This window comes from Hipposideros armiger, unplaced genomic scaffold, assembly GCF_001890085.2.
Source record: "Hipposideros armiger isolate ML-2016 unplaced genomic scaffold, ASM189008v1 scaffold_451, whole genome shotgun sequence".
NCBI lineage: Eukaryota > Metazoa > Chordata > Mammalia > Chiroptera > Hipposideridae > Hipposideros > Hipposideros armiger.
This window is the reverse complement of record NW_017731801.1, coordinates 936703-948798: the sequence shown is the minus strand read 5'-3', so window position 1 is coordinate 948798 and position 12096 is coordinate 936703. Positions and strand designations below refer to the sequence as shown.

Here is a 12096-nt window from a genome sequence, read left to right as displayed (position 1 = left end):
CCAAAGCACCCATCCTAAATGAAGCCTGCTTGCTTGTCTGTGCTTAATCCATTGTTCAAAAATGTCAATGGGTCTGTACTGTCAAATGTTCTCTTTTCTTAGCCTGATGGCAAAGATCCTCTGTTATCTCAACCGAACTTACTTTTCAGACTTAGATTTTCTTCCCTTCATGTAGCATGTTGTGGCTAAATTGAACTCACGATATCCTGACTGTGCCTTCCTTATACTTTCCACCTCCAAGTAGTTCATTCTGTTCCTTTGCTTGGAATGTCCATGCCTCCTCCCTTGACGCACATGTCCAAATTGCACATAATCTTCTAGAATAAGCACACATTTTTATTTTGTTAATTAAGCCTTCCCTTGATGTGCTAAGTTGAAGGTGATCACCCTTTTCCTTGAACTTCGACAGTACTTTACTTGTTTCTAAACTTCGGCATGTTTATAACTTTTTTTTTTCCCTTAGCTGAGCCATCCTGCCACCTGTTAGCAGCTCAGTGGCAGCTCAGCTCGGGCCAGGACTCGAACCGCTGTTGCTCAGAGCTCGCACTCTTGAGTGAGCTCTTAAACAACTGAGCCACTCAGCCAGCCCATGTTTATAACTTTTTAAGGTGTTTCTCCTTGTGTTTATATCTTTTCTCCCCTACTTGACTTATTTACTTCTGAATTTCTCCACATCACTTAGGGTAAGAAAAAAAATACAGGCCCTCAAAGAATTAAGCATTGGTAGGAGAAAAGTGCTGATGTGAATAACTTTAACATATTTAAGAATGAATGCTGAGTGACTGAAAGGATATAGAAATTATTTTGATCATGCATCTCTGTGGGAGGGTGAGGACATTGTGTGGTCTGTATAATACCACACAACTAGATGAACAATTGTGTCACCAACACTATTCCCCATAAGTTCAGATGTCGAGTATAGCTTACTCAAACAATCTGGGTGTCTTTATATGGGGAAAAAAAAGGAAAACCCTATAAATGAGAGACTTTAATATAGAAACAACACTAGGAAAGATATATGCATTTTTGGGAACCTTAGTGGAAATTCATTTATTATCTCAAATTAAAAATGGTTTAGATGTAGGCTAGTCCCACTTCATTAACAACTTACTGGCTATAACAGCAAGTTGACTGTGTTCAGTTCTGCTCATTTTGTCTTGTGGGCTGGGTTAGATTTATTAAAATGGCACCTTATTATTCTTGTGGAGTGGGGAATGGAATGATTGTTTCTTTTTGCTTAAAAAATTGTGTTACTGCAGTGTACAGTTTGTCTTTATGATTTTCTTTTTAATCCCTGAAACTAATCATTGCTTCAGGTCTTATGCATTGCACTGTGACTTAATTTTGGCAATCCTTGGTTCTGATTTATGAAACTCACCACTGCTTCACCTGATTACCTGAGCTCCAGCCTCCTTCTCCCCTCTACCCTTAGGGTCAAATGTCTTGGATATCAAAGATAGCCTTGAATAGATACAATTTTCTTAGAAGTCCTTGGACATTGCAATGTAACTGTAGGCAGCCTCCCCTCCATGCAAGGTGGATAGCCACACAGCTTTCCTTACTCTGTAAGGACACCCTGTTCTTAGCTAATCCTGCCAGCTCAGTTACTCAGCACTCCTACTTTATACCCATTGAGTTCTCTAGCATCTGACTTTCGGAGCTTATGATAAAATGTTAGTTCTTTCCATTTTAAAATTTTTTTATTGGTGAATAAAAACGAGATTCTTTGCTATTTAAAATGTGGATCTTAACTATTTATTTCCACTCATTCCCAAGGTAAGTAATTAATCAGTTTTTGAAGTCTGCTTTGGGGAATATACTTTGTAAGGCTATTTCCTGATAGCCATTCTGTCGGACAGTCAAATAAAGAAAAACTGTGCTAATAGATGTTTCAGAAACACTTTCTCTAGAACAAACACCCCCCCAACTCCGTATCACTCTTTTCTTTCATTTAATACAACAACAAAATATTTGATTCCACCAGGCGACAGACTTTTGGACTAGTCTCTCTAGATGGCTGAGAGAAAATTTTGTGTTAGATAAAAGAGCATAGACATACTACAGCATTTAAGATACAACATATGGAGTTATAACAGACAATAAAGAAAGCTCAAGTAAAAAATAAGTATTACCTTAGGGTCATGGATTCCTGAAAGCTCTTCATAGATCTTCTCACCTACCATGACAGCAGCCAAGTTTGCCGTGTATGTAGAAAGGCAAAACATACAGAAAATGGCCCAAAGGTTCATTAGAAACCTTCCAGTCCAGCATTTTGGGGGTTTGATGGCTGCAGTTCTACCAAACAAGAGGGCATAACAGACATTCAAGGCTGAAGAGAAGGAGAAGACTTTACTTCTATTCCGCCCCTTGGGAGTCATGCCAAAGGGGCTCTTCCATTCGTACAGCGTGAGGAAGATGGCAGTGATGTGCAGAGCCACAAAAATCCCCAGCCACAAAGTCCAGTGGAGGGGCCACATGAAAGCTCCAATGGGAGCCGCTGTGTCTCGGGTCCTCACTAAGATGCCTAAGCTGGTGGAGAAGAAAGGACTGGTGAAATCTATCACCTGGCTTCGTGCAGTATTGATGCTGAACGAAGTGACTGCCATGTGGGCTGACCCGCTCAGGAGATCACCCACTAGTCCAGTCCAGTGCCCATTTTTCCAGGCTCCATACTTTCCATCCCCAACAATATAGAGGTCAAAGTCAAAGTTCATGTCTTCTGCGAGTTTTTCCAGCAGATCAATGCAATAGCCATAGCAGCACTTCTTGAGTTTGATGGGCACTGTATCATTACTGCTGTGGAGGCTACTAAAAAGGCTGTCCAGTATGGAAGAGTCATTAGTCATGGGGTCTAGGCAGAGCTGGCCGGCAGGGCACAAGCCTTCATCATCTACCGCCCGTGTGAAGACAAATGGATGCTCGATCAGCGTAACAACTCTCAAGTGCAGCTTACTTGGGTGTTGGAAGTGAGTTTTGTGCCTCTGAGCCTGCTCTGGCCATATTCCATAGTCCATGACAAACTTTCCCCCCTGCCAGCTGCCCAAGCGGGTCCACATTGGCTTTCCCACAGGGTCATGTTGCAGATTCCAGATGAAAAAGTTGTTTTCTGAGCTGATGATAGAGGAACCTTTTACTCTGATGGAACCACTGAGGCCTCTAAAAGTGGTGTTGGCTAGAAACCTGACAAAGAGGAGAAAAGGCAAAAAGTAAGGCAGAGAGGCGAAGCCGAAGACAAGAAGCAGTTGCTGTTTTGTTTCTTTGTCTTAGTGAAAAGAAACTCAAGTCTTTTTTTAAAGGCATTGCCTATAAATCTTTCAAGAATTAATCAGCTGGACTCTTTCTAGAAGAATCCTATTTCATTGAGATATCACCCTCAGGTTCTAACAGCCTGCTAGGTGCTTGGTTCTTGGTCTTACTCCAAATCTCTTTATTCTTAGTTTAGGGGTGTGTTCATTGTTTTCTGTTGTAAACTGTTAATTATGTATTCTTATAGCTTGCTAAGCTAAAGAGGTTCTCAGTATCTTTAACATGTCTCATTTTTACTGTTCACTACATTCAATTGCAACGAAATCAGCTCAACAAATTTTTTTTTGGTGTGAGGAATGAGTCTTGGTAGGTATACATATACTTTTATAATTGTTTAAAAATTGCATTCATAATTCTAGAAAACAGCCAAATCTTGTTACCAGTGTTTCTCTTGGCAGAGTGGAAACAATCAACACACCTGTCCCCATGAGGCCAGTTAAAGCTGCCTGTTGGCTATCATCCATAGAATAAAGAAAAAGATAATAAATAGATTTGCAGCTCTCCACATAGCCTCAGGCTACCCTTTCTTTAAGTCATTAGAGAAAAACAGCTGGCTCTGGCTCTAGAGAGAGCTTCTGCCAGAAGTCAAAGAAAGGAAAATTACCAACTGAATGATACATTGATTCCCAACCCTGTGAACCAGGGAGGGCACTGTTAGCGAGGCAGGAAAACACTTGGTCAGAGCCTCTGTCTTTCTTGAATCTGGGAAGATAAGACAATAAGAGGTAACATGTAAGTTTGTGGCACCTCTGTACTCTTAATTACGGCCTTGTATCAGAATAAAAGCCCAGACTTGACATCAGAGACACCTGTATTTCAATATTGGTCCAGCCACCTTCTAGCATTGTCCTTGGACAATTTACTAAACTCTAAGCTTCAGTTTCATAATCAGCGAATGGGAAAGATAATACTTCCTCCATTATAAGGGTTGGAAATAATGAACGTAAAGCACATACCACACCTTCTGACATAGAACAATCATCCCAGATATGGTAGTTATTATTTAATGTCATTCAAATTTTTCAATCAAGGCTGTTTCCCAGGTCACTTTCACATCCTAGTGGAACTTTTCTCATTGGAGACGCAAAGTACTACATTATGATAAACTCCTAGAGGGTACTCAAGAGGCATTTCAAGTGAAAAGGAATTAAACTGAAATGTGGAAAGTACCACAGAAGATTTTTTTGAGGAGTCAGATGATACAAGCCTAGGCTCTGAGCAAAACACATCCGGATGAACTCTGCCTGCCACAAACATTACTCAGTAATTTACAAATGCAAATACAAGTAGTGAGACGTTATGCTGCCATAGAAGGGAGACAGAAAAATCAGAAAGTGTGAAGGATGTATTAATTTTCATTAGAGATATAAATGTAAATCACATTTGAAGATGCTATACTAACACTAAATGCAATGAAACTACTCATTTTGGTAGATTGCATGTAATGATTATTATTCATGTTAGCATTCCCCACTGGGACTCTACCACTTAAAATGAATTCTATTTTGCAACAAGTAATGAAGTCTCAGTTATCCTAGACTTTTAGAGAGTTTTCTGCTTCTTTAGAGAAGTAGGGATCTAAATCACTAAAATATACAGATTGATCAATTGAGAATTACCTAGGTACTAGAAGGAAAGGACAACTACAATTGTGTTTCTGATGAGCAACCTATTGGTTTGTTGGAAAAGTCATGACGCATTTTTGCAATGAAAAACAAAGAAAAAATATGTCATGACTTTTCCGACAACCCAATACGTATAGATTTGTCAAGAAACACACAACACACACACACACACACACACACACTTACATTACTTAGGGAATAAAATTGTTAGTAATAAATAGGTTAATTTCATTTAGCTAATTTAGTGACTGGGAAAGTAAAGTTGTAGAAAGAGGAGCCCTTCATTATTTTAAGAATATTTGGGGCTTAATGATTATAGATTGTTAACTGGGTGTACTCTTGAAAGACTACCAATGAATAAAACTATACTTAAATGATCTCAGAAAAGAAGGCACTAGACATCATCAGAAATCTTTCAGCGATCACATAACTCCCTTATTCCAGTAAAATCTTTCCGCATTATGGGTGTTAAATAACATTCAAGATGGCCCTGACTGAACACAATGCTCAGTTGACTCTGAGGCATCGTTTGTCACAGAAAGGCCAATCAATCAGGACCTAAATGTCTTCAGTTTCCCCAGACCAGAAAATCCAGTCTTATTTCACTATGCGGTTGGCACCAAGATACTGGGTCTCAGAGAATCTCTACTTATGATAGATTATTACTGTCTATTTTATTTTCAGTTTTATGGTGAGGGTAAATTAAAATGATCTCATTGATAGCTTTTATTGTTGCACTTCGCATTCTTTGTAATGCAATGACAATGTGTAGCAAAGTTTCAATGCCCAGTGTGTTAAAAAATTAAACGTTGAAATCCTGGTTTTGCTGAAATCAAATTCTACCATGTTCTTTTTTATCTTGCCCTGGTCTCTTCCTGGATGAACAAGAAAAAGAAAAATCAGGGAATAGTATTATTGGCAAGAGAAACAGATACAAATACCAGGTACTATTTTTAGCACTGGAGTAATAGAGATGAAAGACACACTCATTTTCCCAAAGAGCTCAAAGCCTAGGAATTGGGAGAAAGCAAAGTGAACAGGCAAGTCTAAAGCATTGTAACGAGCTTCATAATAGAGGTAAACCTGGGCGCCACTGGAGCAGAGAGCGGAGCACCTGCACATTTTACTCTAGGGCTGACGAGGAAGGCTTCTTAGGAGCAAGAGGTGCTGGAGCTGAGTCTTGAAGGCACTACCATTAGCCAGGAAGAAAACCTGGGGATGACGCTGTCAGTCCAGGGAGACGGGTGTGCAAAAGCTGGAGACAGAGGGCAAGCCGTCTGAGGACCCGCAGTGAGAAACAAGGCTGGAGCTGAGGGTGGAAAGTGAATTACAAAAGGGCTGAGGCCACGATGAAGGTAATGGAGAGCCACCGAGGAGACACCTGTGGAGACACATGATCATCAGATTTGATTTTAGAAAGATTTTCTGCCCTAGCTGTTAGGGAATGGTTTGGAAGGAGGAGGGGGCTGAGTGGTTTCTGATGTGAGGACTAATGCTCCTTCTCCCCTCTGGCTTCCTGTCTTCCTCTCTTTATGCTTGTTTCACAAGGGGCTTAAGATAATAAGGGCTAAGATAATAGCGGTAGAAGTGGACAGAAGGTGCATCATCAAGAGATACATAGTTCTGTTGCGGGGAACCCAGACAACGAGACAGGACACCAAGGCGTGGGAAACAACTTTTATTAATGCCGGCACTGGCTCAGCGGAGTCACATCCAGAGGCTGAGCTTCGACCCGGGTGGGACTCGGGGCTATATATGGTCATTGTGCCAGTTCCTGACTGGCTCCCAGGTGAGGTAGGAATTTGGAAACATCAAACGCGGGTCTTGCTGACCATACAGTCCAGGAATGTCTTTGTCTGAAGCCCGCACAAAATCCTTAGTGACCACATGGTCTGGGAAGGCCTTTGTCTAGGGCCCACTGCCAGAGTTCCAAAAAAAGTAGTGATTTTAAGAGAGCCAAATGCACAGGGTTGCATTTAGTTCACAAACCATACTAAGAATGTGTAAAACTTGGCTGGATGGAAGCTCATATAAATAAGATCTGGAGTATTTATTAATAGTTGAATATCATTTCTGTATAAGCCCATTGAGTAATGTGAGTGTATAAAAGGGGGAAAGTAATCTCGAATTTTTTAGATGGAAATTTAGAGCCTGGGTCACAGGGACTGTGTGATCGCACGCCACTCCAGCCTAGATACGAATGCTAAATAAGTCTTCCAGATTCGGGGACATTATGAGAAAAGGTAAGGTGGTGGAAAATATAACGGGGTGGTAAGCACAACAATCTAATTGCAGAGCAGGGTATAGAAGTATGAGAAAATAATACAGGAAAAGCAAATTGCAACTAGATTATAGAAGCTTTGCGTGTCCATTGTATGGGATTAGATTTTACTATTTAATAGGAGGCAGGGGGCGGGGGGGGGGGCGGTGGCTGTGAAGATTTCTGAGCACAGTAATGATACAACCAGAAATCTGCATTAGTAATATTGATCTGGAAACGGGTAAAATGCATATAATGAAGGAAGAGATGGTGACCAAGAGACCACTTAGAGGAACATGACAATAGCTTTGTCATGGTATGATAAGGGTCTGGATCTTACTTTATAAGTGAGAACCTAGTTTAGCACTGCTCCTTTGCACATGGGGACTATATAACAAAGCAGTTCAGACACACATGTTTCTTTTTTTAATCAGCAAACCTCCCAATATACCACTCTGCTCAAAAGAATGAAGCTCATTAGTTAATTTGCAGTGAGGTAATTTATTACTTTAGTAAAAATTCCCAATTATGCCACTAATTAAGAAAGTGTTGATTTGTATAGGAGCAGAGATAAAATTTGCACTTTGCAAATTATGTAAAAAATATTTTTGGGACAGTGCACAGCATAGGTAAGATCGGTGTTTAAATATACTTAAGATATATTTTAAAAGCCACATTTGTGCACAAAACTTGTTAAAGAGCTTTCTTGCTCATTAAAACAAATCAAAAAAGATATTAACAAAACAACATATCACCCATTCAATCATTGATTCATTTAACAATACTCATGATGTGCTAGGTGTGCTAGGCACTGTTCTAGGGGCTGGGGGGATAGAATGATGAACAAAACACAACAATATATGCAGCTTATAGTCTATTCAAGAAGACATAATAAATATTATATATAGGTAATACATATGGGGTGTTAGATACTGCTAAGTGCAAAGGAGGAAAAATTAAGCAGGTTAGGAGGTAAGATGTGTCAGGGTTGGTGGTAGTGGGGTGGAATTTTCGACTAGAGAGGCCAAAATGGCCTCTATGAGAAGGTGATATTTGAGTAAAGAGCTGAAGAAAGGGAATTTCTTTTTTCAGCTTTAATGTCTTTTTCATCACTTTTTCAATCAGGAGGATGTCAGGGCAAAGAGCATTCCCTCTATTGGGAGCAACAAGACCTGGAGGTGGGATTGTACCTGGTATGTTTAAGGACAAGCCACAAGAGAGAAGGGCAGGAGAGTTGAAGATGAGGTCAGAAGAAACTTACAGGGAGTGGGAGTTGGGGAAATAGGATTTTACAAGGCCTTTGTTTCTTCTCTACATGAGACAAAAAGCCACGGTGGGTTTTGAGCAGAGAAGCGATGTGATATGGTTTACATTTTGACAGGATCATCACAGTGCTGTGTTGAGAATGGACTAAAAAAGAGACAAGAGCAGAAAGACGAGTTGGGAGGCTGTTTCAAACACCCAGACAAAAAGTGGTGGTGATGTGGCAGCAGTGGAGTTGGGAAGAATGAGTTGGATCTCGACATCTTTTGAAGCTGGAACCGACAGGATTTGCTGATGTCTCAAGATACGGTTGCTAGGAAAAGGAGAGGCACAGATGGCACCAAAGTTTTTGCCCTGAGTAATTGAAGAGATGGAGTTGCCATTAAGAAAACTGTAAGAGAATCCAGTTTGAGGTGGGTGAGGACTACCAAGAGCTCAATTTTGCTAATGTTAAGTTGGAGATAACTTATAGACATCCAACTGGAGATGTCAAATAGGTAGTTGGAGATCACCTGGAGTTCAGGAAGAGGTCTGGACTGGAAATACTAGCTTGGGAGGCATCACTCTATACATGGTATTTTAGGAGACCAAATGAAGTCACAATGTGAGTATTTGTAGATGAGAAGAAGTCCATGGAATAAATCCAGGGCACCCCATCATATGGAGGTGGTACAGGTGAGGCACAACTACCAAAGGCAACTGAGAAGTAACCAGACACAGAGAAAAGTAGGAGAAAAGCAGGCTGTGTTGTGTTCTAGAAGCCAGGTACAAAGAGATGTTTCAAAGGGGAGATAGTGATCGACTGTCAAATGCTTCTAACCCATCAAATACCACGACTGAGAACTGACCATTGGCTTTAGAAATGTGTAGGCCACTGGATTTCATTAGAGTAATTTCAGTGAAGTGTTGCAACCTAATGCTGCAAGGGATACTGGGAAGAGAAAACCAGATATCACTCTTTAGGGGATGATGCTGTAAATAAAATAGTGGTGGAGGGGAAAAATCAAGTAGACAAACGTGTGTGTGTGTGTGTGTGTGTGTGCGCACGCGTGTGTGTGTGTAAACATACATGTATGTGTATGATGTATATAAAAGGATAGGATTTTATGTTGATGGGAATGATCCAGTAAAAATAGAAAAATTATTAGTGTAGGAGAGAAGGAGTAGAATTCCTGGGACAATGCCCTTGAGGGGCAGAAAGGAATGGTGCGGTAAGGTGCAAGTAAGGGTGATGCTCTTGCTATGAGAGGAGCGTGGACATGGAGAAGGCAGAGAGAAAGTAAGGCCCAGAGGCAGAAGGTGTGGACGTGGACAAGAGAACTTGTGGAAGTTCCTTTAACTCATTGTACGGCAATTAAAAAGCAAATTAATAAATCTCATTATACTCTCCCCCTATAATTCATTTGAGAGCAGTTTTATTGTCTTATTTTCAAAGTGGAACCAAAGGTGCTCTTAAAAGTACAGAAAGCACAGAACTTTCATAAGAAATGTTGTAGATCAATGTCAACTGAACTGTTCAGTGTTTTGTTCTCCCGTTGAATTTGTAGGAGTCAGTGGTAAAACCATCTGGGCCCGGCGCTTCAAAAAAACTGGAATTGTTTTAATCACTTTTCCAATCTCTTCTATTAGGCTTTCCATTTCTGTGGGTCAACTTTGGCAAATGGTCTTCTTCTAGGAATTTGTTGCTATAGAATCGCATATAGCATTTATACTAATTTAAGCATTTCTCCTCAGTGAATTTTGTTTTTGTTGTGTTAATTCCTTCTTCCTAGATCTCCCCCACTGCTAGTTTTCTTGGATGAGGACATACTTGTGTTCATATATTCTTCTTTAATAATAGAATGTTCACTGCAGTGTTTATCTTCACTTACCCGATTAATTATATTATTCATGAACTATTTTAACTTTCTTAAAACTTGCTAAAATTTACTCAAATCTGAACATGTACGGATATCTTCCCAACTCTAAATTTACTGAAATTTATTAAAGTTAAAAAAAAAATCTCCCACTACAAATAATATCAAGTTCTTAAAGAGTTTAAGGCTTGTTGCCTCCTGATTTTTCCTCTATTTTATACAGCATATCGTTTTACTAATATTTATATTTTTATATTTATTATAAATTTGTAACTTTTCTTGCTTTCGAACTAGTTCTATATAATAATGCCATTGTTTCCAGTCTGCATTTTGGAGACACATAAATCTGTCTGTGCTGTTTCAATACATCATCATCTCCATGTGTTTTCTTCCATGCCCAGTTGTTTATAAGTTGTATATTTATTTCTAGTTGGGTCTTTTTTCACTCACCAACTTGTCTCATTGTATATCTGCATCTCTCATTTCTTATTAAATTGTCCTGTTATCTTTGCTCTTTTCCCATATTGTTGTCTTTCATTAATCTTATCTGTACATGAGACTATCTAGTATTTTGCCCTGTAAAGCCTTACAATTTATTTTTCCTTTTGGGAGCTTTCTTCATATAATTAAAAAAAAATCTGTATTCTCATTCAATTATATCTTGAAAAGTTAGCTGAATTTCTTTTCCTACGATCAGCTCATCATTTTTAATATTTTCCCCCTGAAGAATGAGAGATTTGTTCATCATCCATAAAGCTCTATAAAATGTCTTAGCCTGTGAGAACTTATTTGTGATTATTCTGCCTTTGCCTGATTAGAAATCTTTGGCTATGGAGACATTCTCGCCAACACTCCTCCCACCAGCACCACCTAATTCTTGTCAGGTTTACTTGCTCCTATGCACTGAATCTAAATATTTATGCCTCGGTTATGTTTAATTTAGCTCCGGATCTATTGACTGCAGTGGAAAAGCTTAAGAAAGCCCTTTTAGTATAAGACCAAGGAATAATCCCAAAGTCTCCCATTCTTTTTCTGTAAAGAGGGGAGGAGAGTTGGAAAGAGTTCCATTGATATTCAGAAATCCCATCTTTTCTTCGTGTGATTCATACCTACAATCTTGTAACGAATCTTCCAATCAAAACCTCACATCCTCCACAGCTGTACACTACTGCATTGCTTTTTTATGTCTTATTAAATTGTCCTCTTATCTTGCTTTTTTCCCATATTGTTGCCTTCCATTAATCATATCTGTACATGGGAATGTTTTTTGCTCTGTAAAGCCGTAAAATTAATTTTCCCCTTTGGGAACTCTGTATCAGCTCATACTTAACATTTTTTTTTCTGTTCTTTATGATTGAGGAGATCCAAACTATTCTCTCTTTGGATAATCTCATGTCTTTTAGAAAATTTATACCCAATTCTGATCTTTCACAGCCCCCATAGATCTCCAGTTGTCTGAATTATTATTTATACTTTATGTTTGTATTTTAATCCATGTGTGTGATTTTTCTTAATTCTTCAAGACTTTTCCCCTAATCCCTCTTATTCCCTAAATTATTCTCATTTTATGTTTCTTCCTCAGGTTCTAGCTTATTTCCCCTTCCTCCAATATTCGCACAGTTTTTGGCATGTGGGTTAATCTACGGTTATCTCATTATGCCTTTTTTTTTCTTTTTAGATTTTATTGGGGAATTGGGGGAGGGGAACGACATTGGGGAATTGGGAAGGGGAACAGACAAGTTGCTGTCCTTTTGTTCTTCAGTCTAGTTGTGGAGGACATCGCTTC

General features: G+C 39.3%; 1 protein-coding gene across 1 annotated transcript in view; it reads right to left on the bottom strand.

The window, feature by feature from the left end:
• Positions 1 to 12096, bottom strand: part of GRIN3A (glutamate ionotropic receptor NMDA type subunit 3A) — a 148731-nt gene that overhangs the window by 77254 nt on the left and 59381 nt on the right. The window contains exon 3 of the mRNA XM_019665742.1: positions 2133 to 3180. Within this exon, the coding sequence (XP_019521287.1) occupies positions 2133 to 3180 (1048 nt within the window). The remainder of the gene's footprint in view (positions 1 to 2132; positions 3181 to 12096) is intronic.